Here is a 27851-nt window from a genome sequence, read left to right as displayed (position 1 = left end):
GTCTTCTGTCGGAAAGTGTCCATATGGATGAGCCTTTGGCCTTTATATTAATTTATATTTATAACACAATTTTATCTTGGCTCCCAACTTGGAAAATACTCAACGGTCATCCATAAGGCCACTGAACGAATGACAATACTCATGCGATCATGTACAATACTAGGCTCCGGCTAGTTAGTTGGCGCTTTCTATTCGAGAATGAAGGTACGGGGGTGCCACACACTGATTCATGTAGAACATACTTATAAATCGTCGTTTATTAGGATCCTCTGCCTAGTGATCATATCTTCCACACATTTATAAAATGTTTAAAGAGAAGGTTTCAAATGAAAACGTTTTAACTTAAACGTAAAGCAGGAATACAGGTGGATGTTTGAGGTCAGTGACATGTCAAAGGAGACTGCGCCTGCGCCAAAGTTGTAAACAGTTAGTTAGACCACACGTCTTATTTATCGCGCCAGTGTTTACGATCAGGGATGCCGCGGCCAAGGCTATCGCCATCTGCGCAAAAACTTGCCCGGATACGGGAAAACGAGGGGAAAATTAATGTTCGGGGGAGATTCACCGATGGAAAGCAATCGGTAGAGACTGCTCCTTAAAAACTAATCGAGACGTTGCAAAATTCCTGATCGACTGGTAAGTTTATGCACACGTTGTTTTGACCGCACATCGGGATTTACACGTGGTTCTGTGAGATAGTTTGGCCCAGTGATGGATTGGGTAAGTTCACGATCGAGGGTCCTTGAGCTAGCTTGTCCATGAGGCCGATCTGTGACTACGCTAATTTTCATAGTAGACAACAACTAGCTCAGTCATAGATCTCAACGTATTGGTATTAAGAGGCCCGGCATGATTTTTAACTGGGGGTGGGGGTGGGGGGGGGGGGGGGGTCATTTTATCTACTACCAACATTTGTTTGAATGACACACAGGTACTATGTGTTTGGTTTGTATATCATGTTTAGGTTGAACATTTATACATTTTGTGGTGACAGGTATCAGCCGGCATACAAGAACCATTCTTCCAAAAAATATGAATGTTACCATGACAATGTCCATATTTTGAGCCAAAATCACCTGTCATCTTCCTGTATAGTTCAGCAATGGAAACCTGGAGATTTGCATCATGTTTTGCAGGACAGCTTTAAGCTGAAAATAATGTAAGGTTTCCATCTATCAAACTCTTTGTTAAGAGTCTCACAAAAAAGTAAATATGTGATGACAGACCTGAAAACTGGTACAAGAAAGTTAACACACTTTTTCTAACATGATATTGAGGACTCGGGCAAACATTAATCAATACTAAATAGTATGTTTCGTTATTGGTTTATATATGATTTTATTTGTTTACATCAAATGTGTACATATTTTGTTGGTAATAAATGTTAATCTGCACACAGAAATCACTATTACCTCCAAAATATGTTACCTTGACAACTACCAAGAATTTAGCAAAGTCTAACATCCTTGTTCCGTGGTTGCCATATGACAAACAAGACAATTGCACTGCCTATAGTTTGATTTGCAACAAGCAGAAAACATAATTGTCGTCATATATAAAACTCTTTGCTTAAATCTAGGGAATGATAAAATACATGATAATAGATAATAGAACAGTTAAATGACAGTTTATATAGACTTTGATATTCCTTCACCTTTGAGGTGTAAATTTAGGGTGCTTCAGAACTTACACCAAATATCTTTGTTAGAGGATGATTAAGACACTATTGTCATTAAATTATAAAATACTGTGTATAAACATTATTAGCACAACAACAAAAGTATGATACCATAACTACTGCTGATTATATAGGAAAGTCCCACATCTCTGTTCTTATGAAATCAGGTAAATTGCATATATAAACTGAATGCCTTCCGTAAGTGTAAGTCTTGCAATTTCATGATTTATGCAAGAAGTTTAGCTCAATATTTGTGATTTTTCAAGTCCCAGTGAAAGTTACATTGTAGTTATCAAAAATGTTGTTTAAATGCTCGCCTCCTATTCTCAGCACAGGAAAGCTTGCCATCCTCAACTTCACTCGGCTTTCGTGATCCCCTACATACCCAGGATGTGCACACCTGTTACCATGGAAAATAATAAACGCAATTCAAACCCATCCACATAACATTCCTATAATTATGCATCAGAAAGTTTACATACTTCATGGTAAGCATTGTAACAGTTTAACAACTTTAATACAGTGAAGTGATATTGTATTATTCTATCAGTGTCACCGTCAATCAAAATAGAATTATATATAGTTTTGTTTCTTATATCTTCAGCCAAGTCATGCCCAATTTGTCCAGCAATTGTTCCAATCATCTCTGGGCATTTCTCTTAGGTGTTCTCATAGGTTGGATTTAATACCGATACCATTTTTTCTGAGCAGTAGCATTAACTTGGTAATAGTAAAAATGGCAGTTCTTGTTTGGCTATCAGATAGGCAATATTTATCTTTATTTTCAATTCTGCTATTTTTGTATCACTCTATAAGTACTTGCCATGCCAAGGGCTTTCACCAAGGGACTTGCCGCCGCTGGTTTTGCTAAATCACAGTCTTTGAATTCACAACCGAATTGTGAAATGGAGTCCAATTTTCCCCATTCCAAAGCGAAATTAGACTTCCCTTTAGAGAATGTACAATATCGACACCATACAGTAAATACTGCCTTCATGATCTATTAGGTACTTGCTGTCTTCACTGGTATGGATGTTTATCCACTCCAATTGTTCAAGCCATCGTACAAATTTTACATCTTTAGATTTTCCAGACTGTGACAATTGAACTTTTCAAGCCACCACATTTGAAACGTTGCCTGTTGTCCTGTTGAGATTAGCGGGTTGTTCATTCTTTCCATCACTGAGCTTGCTTACTGGCTTACCTGGTTTACTAGCTGGAGAAAAGAAATGATTTCACCGGCAACTTCCTTGGCTGCTTGGGCACTGGAGTATAATGAAGTAAACACAAGATTTTAATTTTGAAATAGTGAAGAGATCGTATGAAGTTATGTCGGCAAAATCTCCAGCATGATTGCCAGCAGGTGCGATCTCTACGGCCAACCACACATGTAATAATGGGAAGTTTTTATAGAAAGTTGTAGCATAGATCTCACGGTAGGTGTTTTTTAAGGCCAAGAAAAAAAAATGTTTTCTGGTGAGTTTGCATTACTTAAATACCCCACCTTGATCTTCTTTTTAGTCCCCGCCGGACGAAGTCCGGGACGGGGACTTATGGATTGGGTTCTGTCTGTCCGTCCGTCCGTCCGTCCGTCCATCCAGAGCCGTTTCTTGGAGATGCCTGGACCGATTTTTTCAAACTTGGTACAGGGGGAACATACAATGGCATATATATGCATGTCAATTTGTTTCATGATACGATCCAATATGGCCGTGTAGCAGCCATTTTGTTTGCAAATTTTCCCTGTCTAAAGCCATAACTCAGGCATGCTTCAACAGATCTCATTCAAAGGTGGTATTAGGACAGTGTTCTATGACATACATGTGCATATTCATTGTTGTCGTGATACAATCCAATATGGCTGCCTAGCAGCCATTTTGTTTGTGAATTTTCATGTCCAAAGCCATAACTCAGACATGCTTGAACAGATCTCATTCAAAGTTGGTATTAGGACAGTGTTCTATGACAAACATGTGCATATTCATTGTTGTCGTGATACGATCCAATATGGCCGCCTGGCATCCATTTATTAGCAAATTTTCCATGTCCAAAGCCATAACTCAGACATGCTTGAACAGATCTCATTCAAAGTTGGTATTAGGACAGTGTTCTATGACATACATGTGCATATCCATTTTCGTCTTGATACGATCCAAAATGGCTGCCTGGCAGCCATTTTGTTTGCGAATTTTCCATGTCCAAAGCCATAACTCAGACATGCTTGAACAGATCTCATTCAAAGTTGGTATTAGGACAGTGTTCTATGACATACATGTGCATATCCATTTTCGTCTTGATACGATCCAATTTGGCTGCCTGGCAGCCATTTTGTTTGCGAATTTTCCATGTCCAAAGCCATAACTCAGACATGCTTGAACAGATCTCATTCAAAGTTGGTATTAGGACAGTGTTCTATGACATACATGTGCATATTCATTTTCGTCTTGATACGATCCAATATGGCTGCCTGGCAGCCATTTTGTTTGCGAATTTTCCATGTCCAAAGCCATAACTCAGACATGCTTGAACAGGTCAAGCCATTGTGTTTTTCCAGCCATTGACATTCATTCAACTTGGTAGTGACCTGTAAAATATCAATGGAGGTCTAGGTAATTGTCTTTGTACATTTTGAATCCTTTGCTGAACATGGGTGGCAAGTCATTCTTCAGATAAATGCAAAAATCTGGAATTCTTTGCAGTACAATGTCTACAACTCCAGAGTTAGGCTAGTGCTCGCCACAGTTGCAAAATGTGAATAAAATTCCTACTTGGTGAAAAGAAAATGATAATGTTGTCGCCATGGTGGCAATTGAATAATTTGCTGTTGTCAATGAAAGTTTGGGGTGCCTCGCCCACCCTATTTGTGATCGTATCATTCCACGATTTTTCCAACGGGAACTTTTTTATGATGCACTCCCTGGGATGCGTTCTCCCCAACATTAGCGTCAAAATCCCAGTACCAATTTGCATACACACTACATGTATTTCAGATGTACACAAAATACATTACAATACAATGTTTACAGGCATGCTGTCCATGTCATTCTTCCGCAAATCATATACGCATATACACCTTGTACTTCCAAAATGTTACAACAACATTTATATGCAACAATATTTTATAGATTGATTTAATGTTATCTTTCTGGGCTTTCGATTTTCCATTGTAATCACTCTCTGGAAATATATGCTCCGGCCCTTCTCGGAGTTGGGCCATAGTACACTATGGTACACAGTGTTTTATTTAAGGATGGGGAACATAGGTAAATTCATGGGGAACATAGGTAACATGAATGCGCTGTGCATAGCACAGCGCCTCGCTTCGCAGAGCGAAGCGCGGGGGTAGAGTACAAGAGGGGGGTGTCCCCCCTCTCGTAGTAGGAAATTTTAGAATTTCTAGATCCCAGTAGATGACATATGTAGTAAATCTAATTTGAAATTACTATAAAATATTGATTCCTACAATTTCACCACACACACACACACACACACACATAATATATATATTACTAGTACATACAAACAAATAAATAATAAGATACTCAATCATCATAAATAAATATATATACACACTGCCCCCCTCCCTCCCCATTAAAAATTAAAATGAATGTTTAGAACACAAGTGTCTTCTTTTCTCATTTTTGAAGATTTATTTCAAGAAAATTAAAGTAAATATATAATATAACAATCAATGCACTTTTTGTACAGTCATAGGTATACATTCTCTTACAAGTTTCACATGCTCTAATCTGACCAGTCATTTGTTTACTGTAAATACTAGTCTATATTCTTTGCATATCACAGGTAGTGTTTCACTCATCTCACTTGTGTGATTGTTTTTGTGTCCTTGTACCATGTTTTGACTACATTATTTTGAGTACAAATGTCATTGTTTTTGTGTCCTTGTACCATGTTATTTTACTACAATTTTGAGTACAAATATTACTGGTCCTTTCCACACACATCGTCCTCATCACAATCTGGTTCATCATAGCAAATTAAGTTCCTAAGCTCATGAAAACGAACACTAAGCTCATCAGGAAGTTCTGATATATCACCGATTGTAGTTTCATGAATGTCCTGGCGGCGTGCAGGTCCAAACACATGGCGTCTTGGTTTGTTTCGCCATGTTGTTACGGCATCAGTGATTACGTCGTCATTAGCCTTATGCAAATCAATTGTCATAATTGCCTGTAGCAAGTCTCCCTTCATTCGATTGCGTAGTCGTGACTTAATTCTCTTCAAACACGATGCTCCGCGTTCTGGCCACGCATTAGACATAGGGACAAGTAGAGCAAGTTCAGCTAGTTTACACAAGTTGGGGTATTCATCTTCGATCGCGTTTCTCTGTTTCATGATAACTTGGCAAACATCGCCAGCTGTACTCAACGTCGACATCGGTGGGGAGTCAAATTTGTACCGAAAATTACACCACTCATCTTGAGTCTTCTCTTCGTCTATAGCAAACTGTTGGCAGAGAAGGGAAATATCATCCTTCCCATACTGTTTGTCGTCAACACCGGGAAAACGACATGGGTCGAATAATTCAAATGCCTCAAGTAACGGCATCAAAGAAAGACGAGCTTCTAAATTACTACATAGCTCAGTGAGCAGTTTGTCGTAAAATATATCTAATCCCTCCTCGTTCTTGTGGGTAAACTGAACTTGTCCGTCGCTAAATCTTCCACCCTCAAACTCTGCTCGCAGTTGATTCAAAGGCTCGCAGGTTCGTTTGAGTTCACTCAATTTATCAATAGCCGTGCGGGTGTAAGGTTTCACTTCACTGAAAATCAGTATGTCTTTCTGCCAAAGTCGAGCGAGTCTTCCTATTATCGGAAGTACAGTCTGCAGAATGTAAACTATACCGATGAACATATACTGACGGCAAAATGAGTATAGTCCTGCTGCAGTAGCGTCCCGTATTCTTGCTTCTTCAGTGAAATAGTACAAAGTCTGTAACAGTACTTTGTATCCGTGGTAGATTGCATCATTGGCACGTTCATGTGATGTCCAGCGCGTTGCGGCAGGTCGGACAAACTTCTTACTCTTGCCCTCAGACAGCATTGATTCATACTGAGTGGATATGAGTTCTAATTTCCTCGTCTTTTCTGGTGAATACTCAAACAATTTATTTATTTGCTGGACAGTACCCTCATGGTGTTTGAGCCATTTCAACGACTTCACCGTGTCTCCTATGGAAAGAGCGAGCCTGTGATTAATGCACCATATGCCAACGACATGTGCATTTTGTTTACGAAGTTGGGCGACGAATCCCGACTTCTGGCCAGTCATATTTGCTGCACCGTCTGATCCAACAAATTTTATTTGACTGAGACCAATGTTGTCTCGTTGCAATCTCGTTTGAACCAAATCAGCCAAATTTGCACCGGTAGCACTCTCTGTCAAACGTCACAGGTAACAGTACATCCCGGTAGTGTCATCATATCTAAGCCAGAATAGATCGACCGATTCATCGTAACAAAGCGTCTTGTCGACAAGCCATCCATTTTGAAAACAGTGCAATTGTTTCCGTTTCTTTTGAATCGGTTCACCATCAGAGTCGCCAATCGTAGGAGTAATAGGGGTAGTTTGTCCATCATTTTGACACGAGGCACTGACGTCAGCATCGTGATCTTCTGTTCTCGACACTGTAGTTGGTGGGGTATCATTACCAGAAAATTCACCCTTTTGGAAAAAACCTTCGATCCTTCCATCGATTGGTCTTATGAACGTGGCATATTTGTTGAAGTGACAAGCGGTCTCACAGTCGTCTTACTTCGTTGTCATTTTCTCCCGCCACATCTCTGCGTCTGACGCAATGTTTAGGAGGGAGTTATGCTAGCTATCACGTAAAATTGCAATTCAATGGCAACAAAATTGCAACATTGTCGTTGCGTCAAAGTGAATGTTGACAAAGTATGCATTCTTTATTACAACTACATTTTGAAAATTGAGTGGCCGGCTGACTTGTGTCTAGTGATATAATCAAAGCCTCCGCCTCATTTTGACATACTAAGCAGAGAATTTCCCTTATTATCTATGCCCAGGGGAACTTCGGTAAAATGGTTGGGGAACCCTGGTAACATTTACCGGCTTACCGGCCTTAAATAAAACACTGGTACAGTACACAAACTGCATTTCCAGCTTCCATGATATGAACGACAGCGTTAACTTTCAACTTGACAGAGACACAGTTGTAATTGCGTTTGGTGGAAATTTATATTGCTGAAGAGAACTTAATTTGGTATACACCTAGAGATTCGTTTATTCTTGAACGATGCGATGCCTTAGCATTTACGTGTAAAACCATGTTCACCCAACCCTCTGAGAGCATGTAGTGAACATTAAATTCACGTAATACATTCAATCTAGTAGTGATGCTCAAAAAGAAAGTTGAAGTTTTAGTAAGAATGAAATAGTGACGTGGCGGTATGAATTTATCTGAGTGAAGTTTTCAGCAGAGACCGTCCACCAATGTGGCCTATTTGATCATGAATGGAAGATGCTTCATGTAAATGGCCGTCATATTCTTGTATTGATGCAAACCTTGTCTAATCAGTCTGTTAATAAGTAACCAATCATGTGGATAGATAATGATAATAGCACGTAGTTTCTAAACTACCCAAGATGTACTCTCCACATCAGGAAATGGCCATGGGGCACATGAAACTGTTTATACTTTTTCCATACCTTGGGTCATATTCAAATATGACTGCACTAAGAGATTTAGCTCATAATTACAACTGAGAACTGTGACTCAATGTCGTGTTCCACAACTTCAAAGCAACGATAACCGAACATTTGATAACAATAAGCTCCATATGTCCCCTGTTTATGACGCCTTCCCAGTGAAGCATATGTCCAAAAAACCATTACTAATGACAAATAAATATGAGCTGTAAGTTGAACTATTCATGTATACTGAAATAAAACTACTTGTTACAAACTGTAGTGATACTGTGTGTCCATGCCAATCTTGTTTCTATTCACATAGCAAATGTAGACTGTGTGGCCATAATAAGATGCCTCTGTGGCTTAAAAAAAATTGTGTATTTTTCACCACAAATGAAGATTGTGGCTATTGGTTTAAAAATCCAAGTGCTAACTCTGCAACTCACAACTGAGGAAGCCATGAAAGTGATAAAGCTGTGAAATACCATGAGTGCATGTGCTAAGATGTCAAAGGTAAACAATTTTTGAGCAGGTAACAGTTCAGAAACTGTTGAGAGGGTTACAGTTTAAAAACTGTTGGGTGGGTAACAGTTTAAAAACTGTTGAGAGGGTAGCAGTTCAAAAACTGTTGGGTGGGTAAAAGTTGAAAAACTATTGAGCAAGTAGCACTTCAAAAACTGTTGAGTGGGTAGCACTGGCAGTTTAAAAACTGTTGGGTGGGTAGCACTGGCAGTTTAAAAACTGTTGGGTGGGTAGCACTGGCAGTTTAAAAACTGTTGGGTGGGTAGCTCTGGCAGTTTAAAAACTGTTGGGTGGGTAGCACTGGCAGTTTAAAAACTGTTGGGTGGGTAGCACTGGCAGTTTAAAAACTGCTGGGTGGATAGCACTGGCAGTTTAAAAACTGTTGGGTGGATAGCACTGGCAGTTTAAAAACTGTTGGGTGGGTAAGTTCAAAACTGTTGAGTGGGTAACAGTTCAAAAACTGTTGAGTGGGTAGCAGTTTAAAAACCGTTGAGTGGGGATGTCATTTAGTGTGGAACAGTATTAAAATGAATCATACCATGTGACAACATATTGATGAATGACAACACAACAAATAAATGATATATATATATAATCTGTGATGGTTGCAAATGGAAGTCCGTCCCCTGTGGTAAATGAGATGTACATGTATTATAACATGTAATGGTTGCAAATGGAAGTCCATCCCCTGTGGTGAATGAGATGTAATTATAACATGTGATGGTTGCAAATGGAAGTCTGTTCCTGTGGTAAATGAGATATACTGTAATCTGCGATGGTTGCAAATGGAAGTCCGTCCCCTGTGGTAAAAATACTGTAAAATGTAATAAGAATGTTTACCATTTATCTTTCCTCTAACAGGTATTATGCACACCCAAGAAGATCTGCTTGTATTGGTACATGTATTCTGTCCACTTCAAGTAAAAAAAGGAAAATTGGAACTCCTGAAGTTGTTGACATTTCAAACTCATTGGAATCTGAATCCAGGTAATGCATCAGAAAAATTAGAATCGGTTTGATTTGTATTACCCTAAGATGTTTGTTATGACAAGAAAAATTGAGAATGGCTCAATTTTTGTTACTTTTTCCTCTGTTTTCATGGTAGTCTAGGTTTTATGGTCAAACATGTTTGATAAAGGCCGCATTTAATCAAGTAACATCAACAACAAGTGAGATAAGTACTGTCTGTCCAGCTAGTGTACCACCATGGAGTGGACACTGCCGCATAGAGAAGTATATACTATTAAACAGTGAGCGCCAAATTCAAACCACTCATTGCTTCCCCCCCCCCCCCCTCCCTGTCATTGTCCACCAATGAATCCAGTACATGTGTTCAACCTGATAGTCTAGTGATGGACTAGTCCTACAAGTACTTGCATACGTAGTCAGTCATCCCTTCGTTCTCCGAACGCATGCACAGTGACGAACAGATTGACAAAATACTGTATACAGTTTATATGTCTGTACAACTTGATCAGGATGAATACATGTATCAATTCATTGGAAAGATGGTATTCATCTATACGTACATGTATTAAAACAAGTGAGTATTTCTAAAGGTTCACTCATCATTGGGGATATTGAAGCAAATGAGGAAAACGTACACACTGGGGACGTACCATCATCGTAAACCACAGGCCTCTTTACGGCACTGTCCAAAACGTTGCGTCGTCAGAAATATATGCTCTGGCTTGCAAGAATGACTGGAATCACGTTTTAGACAAGATACAAACAAAGTACACGTATACCGTCACGGTATGCATATTGACACCAATAATTTTCATTATAAAACACTAAGCTTGTATACAAGTTGTAAGTATATATGATCTTTACATAATGAAACAAAGGCGGAGACAAATTAATGAACCAATCTCATGCTCACATCAATACAATGTGAAATCATTCAATCATTCAAATCGTTGAGATGACATACATGTACTTGTAGCTTAGCGTTGCATTTGTTTTGCTTGCTTGTGGCAGTGAAGAATGAGACAAATTTCAAGCAAAGACATACAATATAATATAATTAGTGTCAGTAACTTTTCACTGTGGGATCCCACATCCAATGACTCTGTTTACTGATTAGAAATAATAATGAAACCTAGAAACTATCACATGTACTTCGAATTATTTATTAGTCCCCGCTGGACGAAGTCCGGGACGGGGACTTATGGATTGGGGTCTGTCTGTCCGTGTGTCCGTGCGTCCGTGCGTCCGCAGCCGTTTCTTGGAGATGCATGGGCCGATTTTTTTCAGACTTGGCATAGGGGCAACATACAATGGCATACAAATGCACGTCAATTTGTTTCATGATACGATCCAATATGGCCGCCTAGCAGCCATTTTGTTTGTGAATTTTCCATGTCCAAAATCATAACTCAGACATGCTTGAACAGATCTCATTCAAAGTTGGTATTAGGATAGTGTTCTATGACATACATGTGCATATCCATTTTCATTGTGATACGATCCAATATGGCTGCCTGGCAGCCATTTTGTTTGTGAATTTTCCATGTCCAAAGCCATTACTAAGACATGCTTGAACAGATCTCATTCAAAGTTGGTATTAGGACAGCGTTCTATGACATACATGTGCATATCCATTTTCGTCGTGATACGATCCAATATGGGTGCCTGGCAGCCATTTTGTTTGTGAATTTTCCATGTCCAAAGCCATAACTCAGACTCCATTTTCATTGTGATATGATCCCCCATACCCAACCAATCCTTTATTGTTGTAGGCATGTTCCATGTCCAACAAGCACACACAACATATCTAAATCTGTTTGTTTTAGGTTCACAAATGTTGTTGCGTGATCACAGTAGTGACACAATTATAGCGGGGACTATGTCATTCTCAATGACTTGTTACATGTACAAGTCACTTAGTCTATTTTCGTGTCTATGTACTTCCGGGTTGACATAAATGTTAAACGTCCCCCAAAACACAACCTCACAACACGGAACATGGAATAGTGTTACTGTTACTAGTTACATTGTAGCAGTACTACTACCATGACTTCATTGTAATCCTGGCATTGTGAAGTACTCCATAACTTTGATTGGTAATTCTGGCATTGTGAAGTACTCCATAACTTTGATGGGTAATTCTGGCATTGTGAAGTACTCCATAACTTTGATGGGTAATTCTGGCATTGTGAAGTACTCCATAACTTTGATTGGTAATTCTGGCATTAAGAAGTATCCCATAACTTTGATGGGTAATTCTGGCATTGTGAAGTATCCCATAACTTTGATGGGTAATTCTGGCATTGTGAAATATCCCAAAACTTTGATGGGTAATTCTGGCATTGTGAAATGTCCCATAACTTTGATGGGTAATTCTGGCATTGTGAAGTACTCCATAACTTTGATTGGTAATTCTGGCATTGTGAAATATCCCATAACTTTGATGGGTAATTCTGGCATTGTGAAGTACTCCATAACTTTGATGGGTAATTCTGGCATTGTGAAATATCCCATAACTTTGATTGGTAATTCTGGCATTGTGAAATGTCCCATAACTTTGATGGGTAATCGTGGCATTGTGAAGTACTCCATAACTTTGATTGGTAATTCTGGCATTGTGAAGTACTCCATAACTTTGATGGGTAATTCTGGCATTGTGAAATGTCCCATAACTTTGATTGGTAATTCTGGCATTGTGAAGTACTCCATAACTTTGATGGGTAATTCTGGCATTGTGAAGTACTCCATAACTTTGATTGGTAATTCTGGCATTGTGAAGTACTCCATAACTTTGATTGGTAATTCTGGCATTGTGAAATGTCCCATAACCTTAAATGGTTATCCTGGCATTGTGAAGTATTCCATAACTTTGATGGGTATTCGTGGCAATCTGAAGGATTCCATGACTTTGATGGGTAATTGTGGCATTGTGAAGTATGCCATAACTTTGATGGGTTATCCTGGCATTGTGAAATGTCCCATAACTTTGATTGGTAATTCTGGCATTGTGAAGTACTCCATAACTTTGATGGGTAATTCTGGCATTGTGAAGTACTCCATAACTTTGATGGGTAATTGTGGCATTGTGAAGTATGCCATAACTTTGATGGGTAATCCTGGCATTGTGAAATGTCCCATAACCTTGAATGGTTATCCTTTCATTGTGAAATGTCCCATAACTTTGAATGGTAATTGTGGCATTGTGAAGTACTCCATAACTTTGATGGGTAATCCTGGCATTGTGAAATGTACCATAACCTTGAATGGTTATCCTAGCATTGTGAAATGTCCCATAACTTTGAATGGTATTTCTGGCATTGTGAAGTACTCCATAACTTTGATGGGTAATCCTGGCATTGTGAAGTATCCCATAACTTTGATGGGTAATCCTGGCATTGTGAAGTATTCCATAACTTTGATGGGTAATCCTGGCATTGTGAAGGATTCCATAACTTTGATGGGTAATCCTGGCATTGTGAAATGTCCCATAACTTTGATGGGTATTCCTGGCATTGTGAAATGTCCCATAACTTTGATGGGTATTCCTGGCATTGTGAAATATCCCATAACTTTGATGGGTAATTCTGGCATTGTGAAGTATCCCATAACTTTGATGGCGTTGTGAAGTACTCCATAACTTTGATGGGTAATTCTGGCATTGTGAAGAACTCCATAACTTTGATGGGTAATTCTGGCATTGTGAAGTACTCCATAACTTTGATGGGTAATTCTGGCATTGTGAAGAACTCCATAACTTTGATGGGTAATTCTGGCATTGTGAAGTATTCCATAACGTTGATGGGTAATTCAGGCATTGTGAAGTACTCCATAACTTTGATGGGTAATTCTGGCATTGTGAAGTACTCCATAACTTTGATGGGTAATTCTGGCATTGTGAAGTATTCCATAACTTTGATGGGTATTCCTGGCATTGTGAAATATCCCATAACTTTGATGGGTAATTCTGGCATTGTGAAGTATCCCATAACTTTGATGGCGTTGTGAAGTACTCCATAACTTTGATGGGTAATTCTGGCATTGTGAAGTACTCCATAACTTTGATGGGTAATTCTGGCATTGTGAAGTACTCCATAACTTTGATGGCATTGTGAAGTATTCCATAACTTTGATGGCGTTGTGAAGTACTCCATAACTTTGATGGGTAATTCTGGCATTGTGAAGTACTCCATAACTTTGATGGGTAATTCTGGCATTGTGAAGTACTCCATAACTTTGATGGCGTTGTGAAGTACTCCATAACTTTGATGGCATTGTGAAGTATTCCATAACTTTGATGGGTAATTCTGGCATTGTGAAGTACTCCATAACTTTGATGGCGTTGTGAAGTACTCCATAACTTTGATGGCATTGTGAAGTACTCCATAACTTTGATGGGTAATTCTGGCATTGTGAAGTATTCCATAACTTTGATGGGTAATTCTGGCATTGTGAAGTACTCCATAACTTTGATGCCGTTGTGAAGTACTCCATAACTTTGATGGCGTTGTGAAGTATTCCATAACTTTGATGGGTAATTCTGGCATTGTGAAGTATCCCATAACTTTGATGGCGTTGTGAAGTACTCCATAACTTTGATGGGTAATTCTGGCATTGTGAAGTATTCCATAACTTTGATGGCGTTGTGAAGTATTCCATAACTTTGATGGGTATTCCTGGCATTGTGAAGTATCCCATAACTTTGATGGGTAATTCTGGCATTGTGAAGTATTCCATAACTTTGATGGGTAATTCTGGCATTGTGAAGTATCCCATAACTTTGATGGCGTTGTGAAGTATTCCATAACTTTGATGGGTAATTCTGGCATTGTGAAGTATTCCATAACTTTGATGGCGTTGTGAAGTATTCCATAACTTTGATGGGTATTCCTGGCATTGTGAAGTATCCCATAACTTTGATGGGTAATTCTGGCATTGTGAAGTATTCCATAACTTTGATGGGTAATTCTGGCATTGTGAAGTATCCCATAACTTTGATGGCGTTGTGAAGTACTCCATAACTTTGATGGCATTGTGAAGTATGCCATAACTTTGATGGGTAATTCTGGCATTGTGAAATATCCCATAACTTTGATGGGTAATTCTGGCATTGTGAAGTACTCCATAACTTTGATGGGTAATTCTGGCATTGTGAAGTACTCCATAACTTTGATGGGTAATTCTGGCATTGTGAAGTACTCCATAACTTTGATGGGTAATTCTGGCATTGTGAAGTATTCCATAACTTTGATGGGTAATTCTGGCATTGTGAAGTATTCCATAACTTTGATGGGTATTCCTGGCATTGTGAAGTATTCCATAACTTTGATGGGTAATTCTGGCATTGTGAAGTATTCCATAACTTTGATGGGTATTCCTGGCATTGTGAAATATCCCATAACTTTGATGGGTAATTCTGGCATTGTGAAGTATTCCATAACTTTGATGGGTATTCCTGGCATTGTGAAGTATCCCATAACTTTGATGGGTAATTCTGGCATTGTGAAGTATTCCATAACTTTGATGGGTATTCCTGGCATTGTGAAGTATCCCATAACTTTGATGGGTATTCCTGGCATTGTGAAGTATCCCATAACTTTGATGGGTAATTCTGGCATTGTGAAATATCCCATAACTTTGATGGGTAATTCTGGCATTGTGAAGTATTCCATAACTTTGATGGGTATTCCTGGCATTGTGAAGTATCCCATAACTTTGATGGGTAATTCTGGCATTGTGAAGTATTCCATAACTTTGATGGGTATTCCTGGCATTGTGAAGTATTCCATAACTTTGATGGGTATTCCTGGCATTGTGAAGTATTCCATAACTTTGATGGGTAATTCTGGCATTGTGAAGTATTCCATAACTTTGATGGGTATTCCTGGCATTGTGAAGTATTCCATAACTTTGATGGGTATTCCTGGCATTGTGAAGTATTCCATAACTTTGATGGGTAATTCTGGCATTGTGAAGTATTCCATAACTTTGATGGGTAATTCTGGCATTGTGAAGAACTCCATAACTTTGATGGGTAATTCTGGCATTGTGAAGTATTCCATAACTTTGATGGGTATTCCTGGCATTGTGAAGTATTCCATAACTTTGATGGGTATTCCTGGCATTGTGAAGTATTCCATAACTTTGATGGGTATTCCTGGCATTGTGAAATATTCCATAACTTTGATGGGTATTCCTGGCATTGTGAAATGTCCCATAACTTTGATGGGTAATTCTGGCATTGTGAAGTACTCCATAACTTTGATGGGTAATTCTGGCATTGTGAAGTATTCCATAACTTTGATGGGTAATTCTGGCATTGTGAAGTATTCCATAACTTTGATGGGTAATTCTGGCATTGTGAAGTACTCCATAACTTTGATGGGTAATTCTGGCATTGTGAAGAACTCCATAACTTTGATGGGTAATTCTGGCATTGTGAAATATCCCATAACTTTGATGGGTAATTCTGGCATTGTGAAGTATTCCATAACTTTGATGGGTAATTCTGGCATTGTGAAGTATTCCATAACTTTGATGGGTAATTCTGGCATTGTGAAATATCCCATAACTTTGATGGGTATTCCTGGCATTGTGAAGTATTCCATAACTTTGATGGGTAATTCTGGCATTGTGAAGTACTCCATAACTTTGATGGGTAATTCTGGCATTGTGAAATATCCCATAACTTTGATGGGTATTCCTGGCATTGTGAAGTATTCCATAACTTTGATGGGTAATTCTGGCATTGTGAAATATCCCATAACTTTGATGGGTAATTCTGGCATTGTGAAGTACTCCATAACTTTGATGGCGTTGTGAAGTACTCCATAACTTTGATGGGTAATTCTGGCATTGTGAAGTATTCCATAACTTTGATGGCGTTGTGAAGTATTCCATAACTTTGATGGGTAATTCTGGCATTGTGAAGTATTCCATAACTTTGATGGGTATTCCTGGCATTGTGAAGTATTCCATAACTTTGATGGCATTGTGAAGTATCCCATAACTTTGATTGGTAATTCTGGCATTAAGAAGTATCCCATAACTTTGATGGGTAATTCTGGCATTGTGAAGTATTCCATAACTTTGATGGGTAATTCTGGCATTGTGAAGTATTCCATAACTTTGATGGGTAATTCTGGCATTGTGAAGTATTCCATAACTTTGATGGGTAATTCTGGCATTGTGAAATGTCCCATAACTTTGATGGGTAATTCTGGCGTTGTGAAGTATCCCATAACTTTGATGGGTAATTCTGGCATTGTGAAATGTCCCATAACTTTGATGGGTAATTCTGGCATTGTGAAGTATTCCATAACTTTGATGGGTAATTCTGGCATTGTGAAGTATCCCATACAGGGGTGAAGAAATCCACTGGTCCTGGGTCCGGGACTAGCGATTTTTTTGGGCGGACCACACAAATTTTACCATGTCTGGTCCGTCGGACCATTACCTTACTGTTAATAACTATGTTAAAAAGTCATCTGAATATGCAGATTCATAGGTAAGATTTAATGTTTCACATTAGGGGGACCTGGGAGCACTAATTGTTTCAGCAGGACCACTGGATTTTTAAAGTCGCTGGTATGGTCCAGGGACCTTGGCATTGTAAACTATAATCCCATAACTGTGAATGGTAATCGTGGCAAAGTAAAAATGTAAGGGAGCCTTCAGTATTTACAAGGGAGGGGGGGGGGGAAGGCCGGAGGAAATCACACATGGGGGGGGGGGGAGGAAATCACACATGGTCTGTTAAGAAAAACATGACCCTCCCCCATTCTCCATTTGTAAAAAGGGACCCTCCCCTTTGTCCCATTTTTAGCTCCGCTGTCAACGAAAGCTAAAAGCGTAGCTTTAGGTATAGGTGTGTATAGAGTATAGGTGAATCATTGGTGTCTGTCAACTTTTTATATTTTCATCATCTTCTCTGAAAGTGACAGTCAGAATTCTTCGATATTTGGTGTGCATGTTCCCTGGGGGGAGGCTATTCAGATTTGTTCATGCCAAGTTGATCTGTGCCATTTTCAATTTGTTATGATTTTTTTCAAAAAATGATATTTTCATCATCTCCTCAAATACTACTTGTCAGATTGCTTTGATATCTGGTGTGTTGATGCGCAGAGGGTAGCTTACTCAGATTTGTTTATTTCAAGTCAGCACATCTTTTCTATTTTTTATGATTTTTTTTTTGTAATTTAACAAAAAAATGAATATGTTAATGAGCATTGTGACCGGCGCCATATTGGAAATCAGTCCGCGAGACTTTAAGTAAACTGCCACTTTTCAAAAGACACTATTGACGTCAAACAAGCAATGCAATATGTGCTATAGTCATAACTCTACGCATTGTGCACCCAAATGACAAGTGTTTGTTCAAAACAGGGTTGTAAACTTCAAATCCAAATTTTGCACCCCTTCTACATAATCAGCCAGTCTGCAATACCCTCATTTGCATATAATCTATCCTCATATGCTCCAGATAGCGACACTTTGAATGGCTGCTCACAGGCCTTATTTTTTGGTATTTTCAACTCGCCGTAACTTTCACTAGAGTTCCCCATTTTAGATACTGAAAACGCCTAAACCTCAACTGACATCTCTTCTTTCGTGCCAGCAAAATAAATTTTGGCATTACATTTAGGAATACCGATTTTCCGACGAATTCGGGACGCATACTTGAGGCCCTAAAATTTCGACCCAGTTTTTCGCTCATATTTTCCTCAATACCGACCGGAAAGTTTACAAATTTCACAAAAAGGTGGATTTTTATGTGTTTTAAATAATCATGGCAAGTACATTTAGTAGGATCGTTGTGTAACGGTCTGGACCGTTCAAGAATTTTCGGTAGAAAATGACTGATTTGACCCGAAAATGAAGCTGGCCTCTTTCGACCGGGTGATATTACACAGCCAGTTAACGTGAGAGTTCTTGGTACTCACTAAAATCACACTTCAGACCCACTATAAAAGTTTGATGTTTTCAGATAACATGTAACTTGTGATTAATTCTATATTGTCGTGTAATTTGGAGTGACAGTGAACTAGAATGAAGACAAGGCAAGGCATGCCGAGGCCATAAAGGCGTGCGGGTGAAGTTAAGAGCAGTACATACGTACAGTGAATCGACCAAACTGTGTATATTGGCCGACAGTTTACATGTAAACACAGATAACTAGTGTTAGTTATCTGTGATGTATCGACATGAACATGTCTTGCCATTTCCAAAATGCAAATATTTGGCAAGTAAAAATGATTAAAATAATTACAACTTTAATTTGGCTTCAGACTTTGCATTACGTTTTGCGTATCTTTCCCTGTTTTACATGTAAATCTGAAAAGGTTCTCTCTAGTCATGTCAGTGATCATACCGGGGTTGCTTTGAGTACGATCGAGGTGAAGCATGTTGAGATATTTTGTTGAGAATTATAAATATTGCGAAATGTCAAGGTTTAAATACAATGGAATGATGAAAAAAAATAGGCCGAGTCTGCTGACAGGCGCCAGTCACAAGACACTCCGTAAATTTAAATATTAGACGATGTTATCTCTACTACAAGTTGAATGTTGTTGAAAATTAAGCTTATGGAAAGTGTTTTTGGTAAATTTGTTAGAAAATTGAAATTCGAGTTGCCTCAAAATTATTTTAGATCCCTAGTTTATTTCATTCATTATTAAAATTTTCCAGGGTTAAAGCTATAAGACACTCGAATTATTTATAGCCAACCTCAAAAATCCTGTGTGTGTGTGTGTGTGTGTGTGTGTGTGTGTGTGTGTGTGTGTGTGTGTGTGTGTGTGTGTGTGTGTGTGTGTGTGTGTGTGTGTGTGTGTGCGTGCACGCATTTCCCAGTCATTATTTTTCTGAGATTTTGTGTAATTTTCATAACAATAATTATTTTAATAAAATGGTGACTATGGTATAAAAGTACAATATTTTACCAACTTTCAGTGTAAAATGTGTTTTATAGTGAGACATCGTATGAAACCACTAACCACTTTATTACATTGCTACCAAAATAAGAATTAAAAAGAACAGCGGAGCTATTCTGACCGATAGGTCGCTTATTTAAAACATGACCCTCCCCGGCACAATTGCATATACTGAATGTTAATCAATATTCCCATTATATGTATACATACAAATTAAATGATTTTGACTCTGTATTAGAAAGCAGTATTTGTACATATAAAGTGACAAACAGTAAAAGACTGGCTAGTGACATTTCTCTTATAATCATACACAATCTAGTTAGTATATAATACATGCTGTCCATGTTGTGCATACTCTGCCTGATCTGGTCACTTGTAAAAGTTCCCTGATATCATTGTCATCATAATCACCTTCACCTTCAGTATTGCCATAATCAGTGTCACTCTAATCTGACTCAGTCTTACTACTTGAGTCAGTACATGTATCACTGTCCATGTTCTCTATGGCATTCAAAACTAAATCACACCTTTCACCCATGTATATGATTTGGAGCAGATGGTGCGTCGGTCAATCTCGATCGAAACAAGAATGTATTCATTTTACCCAGGGACAAAGTAGGGCAATAATACCTTATCACGTCACTGTATTAAAGTTCTTCAACTGTTATGATCCGTACCATGAAGTGAGTAAACTTTCTGATGCATGTTATGCGGGTTTCAATTTCATTTATTATTTGCCGTGGAAATGGGTGTACATATCCCGGGTATGTAGGGGATCACAAAAGCCAAGTGCAGTCAAGGATGGCAAGCTTTCCTGGTATTTGAACGTTTTCTCAACTAACTTTCACTGGGACTTGAAAAAATCACAGATGTAGAGCTAAATTTCTTGCATGAATCATGAAATTGCAAGACTACCCTTACAGAAGGCATTCAGTTAAAATCTGGTTATTTTTGTATTTTGGCATGTAAAGTACTCGTAAAAATAAATGTTTGAGTGCTCATCTCACTTTTACATATCAAAACACACGAAACAAATTGACAATACATGTAATTGAATCTTCAACTTGGTCACAAAACTTCAGCTTGTAAAATGGGACCTTCCCCCAAATATTGTAATGCAAAATATGACCCCCAAGAAAAGGTTTGGAAAATGTGACCCTCCCCTCTATCCCCCCCCCCCCCCCTGTAAATACTGAAGGCTCCCTAAAGGGACATTTCATCTCCAAATGTTTAATGATATAGAGACTACATGTATGTGCATATTTAACCATAGTACTTTTACAGCCATTATCTTTCCATGGACTCGATCTGAAGACAGTTAATATTGCCAATTGATTGTTACAGGTGTTATGCACATCAACCATGTGGACAGTCAACTGCCAATCAACCCATAACATCTACTCCAGTTAATTTGTCATCTACTCAACCCACGACATCTACACCAGCTAATATGTCACCTACTCTACCCACGACATGTACACCAGCTAATAATGTGTCATCACTTCCACTGTATCCTGTTGATAAAATAGGAGGATCTGATATATCAGAGATGCAGCACAACACAAGGTTGTATATATATTAATATATAAAATGCGTAAAATACACAAGATCTGCTGTAGTCCGGTGCGTAGTTTCATATTTATATATATATATATATATATATATATATATATATATATATATATATATATATAGTTTTGGTAGTACTGGAACTCTTTCATGGGTGTAACTCGGAGTTTCACGCATATTGCGATCATCAGACACTCGAGTTCCAGTTCTACCAAAACTATTACGCTCTGCCACTGCGGTATAGAGCACTGTCTTAGCAGATTGATACTCACCGAGTTATATATATATATATATATATATATATATATATATATATATATATATATATATATATATATATATATATATATATATATATATATATATATATATATATATATATATATATATATATATATATATATATATATATATATATATATAAATATGAAACTACGCACCGGACTACAGCAGATCTTGTGTATTTTACGCATTTTCAATAAAAATTACATAGAAAAATTTGTGTCTGCAGACAGCCATACGCATTCCATTAGCCCAAAAAGACACAGCCAGTTTGCCTACAGTGTAAGCTCACACGTGTGAACGGCACGGTACACATGGCACAAGCAAACATGAGGTCTATGATGCAAATCGTCGTTCCTGAAATTGACTGTTTGATAGTCCATGGTGACTCAAATGTACAATGTGAGCAAAATTAAAATGTTTCAATGTTTCAGTTAGGTCCTCAGTTTAATTGACGTGTGTTACGGATCATTCAGTAGGAAAATCATGATTTCCACCCGCAGATTGCTATAAATAAACACAGTTGCTTTGGATTTGTTTGTTGTTGTGTCTTTGATTACTTGATGTGTCGCCCATGTCGGCATGCAATCTGAAAATGGTTGTTTTATTCAGGAAAGCGACTCTTAAATATATCTAAGCCGTTCATAAAATGTTCAATATTTGTTGGCACTATCAGCTAGTCATGACATCGACTAACATCATAGAGACATACTGGGATTATAATACCGCTACGGAGACCAAACTTGGCTCGATCAGTATTCACTGTACCGCATGCATTTGTTTTGAAATACATCGCTTGTAGTTGTGTCGATGTGAACTCATACTCGCCATGTGACACGGTAGTGTTATATTTGCCTTAGTCTAGAAACGAATACGACGTGAATAGTAATACATGTAGTTTAGTTAAGTTTGACTGCTTTCAGAGATGACACCGAATTTTGAAAACAAAACGTGGAAGGAAAATCATTTGACGAGATCGTGTGTATATAATATATCGACGCCGTACTTCTGAACTTATGCTTAACTCGGAGTGTGGGCGAGACTTCTGCGGGCACCTGATTCTGTCAGAAGCACATGCTCACGATGACAAAAAAATTGTCATCCATCAAACGTTTTTTTTTCTTCTTTAAATTTATAACAATTGACAAAAATGCCGACACTCAACGTTTTACAGTCAGGCATTTAAAATACTAAAACATCTTTACGGCAGACTCTCAGTCTCACACTCCCCGTGTGTATTACTCAGGACTCCCCAGCAAAATGTCAATTACTCTTAGTTGGTCAAAGTTTGTGGCTGTGTTACTGCTTATTGGCAGTATGCCCTTTGCTAGTTCCAACTCCAGTGCGTCTAAATAAAAATGTATGAGTGGATTTACATAGTTTTATTGATAAATTCACCTGACGTCCTAGCCCACACAAACACCTTAACCATCTATGTTTGACATTGTAATCACTGTAGTCTTAACTTTCTGTTTGACATTGTAATCACTGTAAAGTCTTAACTCTATGTTTGACATTGTAATCGCTGTAAAGTCTTAACTCTATGTTTGACATTGTAATCACTGTAAAGTCTTAACCATCTATGTTTGACATTGTAATCACTAGTCTTAACTTTCTGTTTGACATTGTAATCACTGTAAAGTCTTAACTCTATGACATTGTAATCACTGTAAAGTCTTTAACCATCTATGTTTGTCATTGTAATCACTGTAAACTCTTAACTATCTATGTTTGACATTGACATTGTAATCATTGTAAAGTCTTAACTGTCTATGTTTGACATTGTAATCCCTGTAAAGTCTTAACTATGTTTGACATTGTAATCACTGTAAAGTCTTAACTATGTTTGACATTGTAGTCACTGTAAAGTCTTAACTATGTTTGACATTGTAGTCACTGTAAAGTCTTAGCCATCTATGTTTGACATTGTAGTCACTGTAAAGTCTTAACTGTCTATGTTTGACATTGTAGTCACTGTAAAGTCTTAACTATGTTTGACATTGTAGTCACTGTAAAGTCTTAGCCATCTGTTTGACATTGTAGTCACTGTAAAGTCTTAACTATGTTTGACATCGTAATCACTGTAAAGTCTTTACTATGTTTGACATTGTAGTCACTGTAAAGTCTTAACTATGTTTGACATTGTAGTCACTGGCTGTGACATATGCATACATTACCCATAATCCCCTTTATATAGTGGACATCTGCCTTTAAGTATCGGTGTCTGGCATTGTAATCACTATAAACTCTTAACTATGTTTGTTAGTGCCCGCGGACGAAGTCCGGAACGGGGACTTATGGATTGGGTTCCATCTGTCCGTCCGTCCATCCGTCCGTCCGTCCGTCCGTGCGTCCGTGCGTCCATCCGTCCGTCCGTCCGCAGCCGTTTCTTGGAGATGCCTGTACCAATTTTTTTCAAACTTGGTACAGGGGCAACATGCTATGGCATACATATGCACGTCAATTTGTTTTATGATACGATCCAATATGGCCGCCTAGCAGCCATTTGTTTGCGAATTTTCCCTGTCTAAAGCCATAACTCAGACATGCTCAAACAGATCTCATTCAAAGTTGGTATTAGGACAGTGTTCTATGGCATATATGTGCATATTCATTGTTGTCATGATACGATCCAATATGGCCGCCTGGCAGCCATTTTGTTTGTGAATTTTCATGTCCAAAGCCATAACTTAGACATGCTTGAACAGATCTCATTCAAAGTTGGTATTAGGACAGTGTTCTATGACATACATGTGCATATCCATTTTCGTTATGATACGATCCAATATGGCTGCCTGGCAGCCATTTTGTTTGTGAATTTTCCATGTCCAAAGCCATAACTCAGACATGCTTGAACAGATCTCATTCAGAGTTGGTATCAGGACAGTGTTTTATGACATACATTTGCATATCCATTTTCATATTGATATGATCCCCCATACCCGACCAATCCTTTATTGTTGTATGCATGTTCCATGTCCGACAAGCAGACACAACATATCTAAGTCTGTTTGATTTAGGTTCACAAGTGTTGTTGCGTGATCAGAGTAGTGATAATTCCTTAAAACCCAATCATAGCGGGGACTATGTCATTCTCAATGGCTTGTTTTATATTGTTATCTCAAATTGTGACCATCCTGTTGGAGGAATTTCCTTAGTGAAAAAGTCCTGTCAAATTTTGCTCAAAACCAAACCTTTTTTAGTGTGACAATTTTATACTGTCTAGTTTTCATAGCATGGGAGCCTGAGGCTTGTGTCTGAGAGTGAAATAAGTGTTGCACTGTCAATGACCCAATATTTATGTTTCACTTTAACATTGGTTATATCCAACACTACCAGTGTCTAATTATAGTTTTGATGTTTTTGCTTGTTACACTAACTGAACTGATAAGTTTCAGTAGTGCTATACGCATGGCAAAGTGAGTCAGTCTGTCTGTCTGTCTGTCTGTCTGTCTGTGTGTGTGTGTGTGTGTGTGTGTGTGTGTGTGTGTGTGTGTGTGTGTGTGTGTGTGTGTGTGTGTGTGTGTGTGTGTGTGTGTGTGTGAACAATTTAAAGTCAAAAACAACTTAACTGACTGCCATGATATTTGGTGGGTATATTTTACCCTGGGTGTCTAGTTGGAAAATTGTTCCAATCAAAATGATGTTACCACTGTGTGATTTCGGTCAAAAATGTGATTTTTGGTGAAAAATGTTAAATTCCAAAAGTACTTAGCAGATGAATCTGAAATTTGGTTGGAATGTTCTTAGAGGTGTGTAGATTAAGAATTGTTCATGACATGACGATCTCATCAGTGATATGTAAATTAGGGCTAAAAATGTGTCTCTTTGGTGAAAATCTATAATTCCAATATTATTAATATTTGGCAGATTAGCTTGAAATATGATGGGAACATTCTTAGTGGAGTTTAGATTAAGAATTGTAAATGACATGAAGATCCCATCAGTGATATGCAAATTAGGGCTACAAATGTGTCTTTTTGGTGAAAATCTATAATTCCAATATTATTGAGCAGATTAGCTTGAAATATGAATGATAGGAATGTTCTTCGTGGAGTTTAGATTAAGAAGTGTTCATGAGATGCTGATCCCATCAGTGATATGCAAATTGTACAGCAGTGTCTGCTCTTTGCACAGCATAAACTATCGTTCTAGCTGGTTTTCAAGCATAGTTATGAAATCGTATGATTTAACTGTCAAAGTCAATGTGTTGATGTCAAATATTTGTTAGGATTAGACTGATTGGGTTTTCCATGGAACACACCCCCCCCCCCCCCCCCCCAATAAAAAAACAACCCACGGAATTCAAATCTTCTGGTTTAAATACAAGGTCATTTTATGGACAATTCTGTTGTTGTTGTTTTTTTCATGTTAACCCAAAATTTGATTTCATATGTTGTTGTGTCTTTTTTTAACAGGAGAGGGGGAAAACGAATTCTAACTGTTGAGAGGCCAACACATGTGACTAATACAGGAGAAAATATTGTACAAAATATTGAGACAGACATGGACTTACCAAAACTGGCACCTTTACCAAAACTTGTGTTGTTAAACAGAGAAGAAAAAAAAAACCCAACTGTTGAAAACCAAACACGTCTACAAAAGTTGACTAATACAGAAGAAAACAGTAGGCAAACTAATGAGACAGACCTGAACTTACCAAAACTGGAGTCTTTGGCATGGCAATCACATTTGAACAGTGTTATGGTCAAACAAGAAACGTGTTATGAAGAAAGTGGGACATATGTAGGTTTCTCAAGTCCAGCAAGTGATGAAAATTTAACATGTACAGAAAATGAGAAATATAGTTCTGAAAATATCACGACGGATGTGTGTACATTGCAGCCATTTCAGTTAACAATTGTGAACAATGGAGCCGTGCAGGAGGGAAAATGTTTGAAACGTACAGACGTAGATTTATCAGGGTCTGTGATGGTTGAGTGTTCAAGTGATAAAAGTGTTTGTCTGCTTCCAGGAAATATAGTGATGAAACAAGAATTGAACAGTGAAACAGAAGTACATGAAAATGAAGAGGAAAATGGTGTCAGTCATCTTAAAACAGGCATTGATTCATCTGCTACTGAGTCAGCTGATGAAGGCAGTGAAGCAAACTACCAGTGTCATGATAATGTAAAGTTTCCTGCAAATCTAACCAAAACACAAGGGAATACTTTAAACTGTCTTAAGATTGAGATTGATTCATCTGCCACTGAGTCAAGTGATGAACCAGGTGATGAAGTCTGTGAAAGCAAATATGAATGCATTGATGATTTAGATTCTGATTCCAGTTTAGGATATTGTGATAGGAAGAGTGACAAGGACTACAATGTTGAGAATGATGATAGAAATTCAACTGACACAGAATTTGATTCTAACTTTGATTCTGATTCTGATTCTGATTCTGATTCTAATACCAATGAAGCATCACCACAGAGTGAAATCAAGACTAGTAAGGCAACGATGACAGAGGGTGAGGCTTTGGACAAACTAGAGGTCTACAAATGCAAGATGACCACCACAACACACAAACGTTGTCCCTTTAAGGTGAAATGCACCTCGACTTTGAAAGTCGTCGGATCACTTTCAAATTTGTACCAGTGGTAGATTATGATGGAAGATTTATATTTTTGGAAAAAAAATTGGGGGTCCACCGTCTAGTTTTTGAAGGAGGGCGCCCTCTAGAGTTTCATTGTTCTGGTTTCGGTCAAAAAAAGCATATGTCAATAAATGAATTCCTGGCAATATAGTTTTTCGATGAATATAATTTTTTCAGGTCATTTTGCTTTCTTAATAATATGGTGCTTACATTCATGTCAAATAATAGCAATATTTGTGTTTTATTTCAAGATTAACAATCAAAAATGAAAAACTTTTTGACATATTTTTTTGAAAAAAAAAAATATTTTTTAAACTTTTTGCTATTTCCTCGTTTTAACTTTTTGAAATAATTTGACGAAAGATAAACCTAATCATGCCAATCGATTGAATGGGAAAAAAAATTGGGGTCGCGGTACAAACTTTTCAGATATTTTACATCAAAGTCACATGGTCACAATGCATTCCAATGTCTTCCAATGGGTATTTATGGTATCTTGTTGTCACATTCGTTGCCATGGAAACAGTAAATAGTGGTAATCGTTGATGTAACTAATGTTCCCTCCTAATATGAGATTTGGTTGGAAAACTATAAATGTGTGTAACTATAGTTACTATAAAAGAAAACAACTTGAAAC

The 27851-nt window shown here is 38.0% G+C and overlaps 2 protein-coding genes across 2 annotated transcripts; one reads left to right on the top strand and one right to left on the bottom strand.

The window, feature by feature from the left end:
• The first annotated feature begins 509 nt into the window (after positions 1-509).
• LOC144439112 (uncharacterized) lies at positions 510-27351 on the top strand. Its single transcript, XM_078128377.1, has 4 exons — positions 510-636; positions 9734-9859; positions 21112-21333; positions 26037-27351. Exons 3-4 carry the CDS (start codon positions 21218-21220, stop codon positions 27220-27222), a joined length of 1302 nt encoding a protein of 433 aa, XP_077984503.1. The 5' UTR covers positions 510-636; positions 9734-9859; positions 21112-21217; the 3' UTR covers positions 27223-27351.
• On the bottom strand, positions 5621-6970 carry LOC144438692 (zinc finger protein 862-like). The gene has a single exon (XM_078127837.1). It carries the CDS (start codon positions 6968-6970, stop codon positions 5621-5623), a length of 1350 nt encoding a protein of 449 aa, XP_077983963.1.
• Positions 27352-27851: the final 500 nt, after the last annotated feature.

The sequence above is a fragment of the Glandiceps talaboti genome, chromosome 8 (genome assembly GCF_964340395.1).
Source record: "Glandiceps talaboti chromosome 8, keGlaTala1.1, whole genome shotgun sequence".
Taxonomy (NCBI): Eukaryota; Metazoa; Hemichordata; class Enteropneusta; family Spengelidae; genus Glandiceps; species Glandiceps talaboti.
Note: the sequence above shows the minus strand (reverse complement) of the source record. Positions and strands in the feature narration are given on the sequence as shown.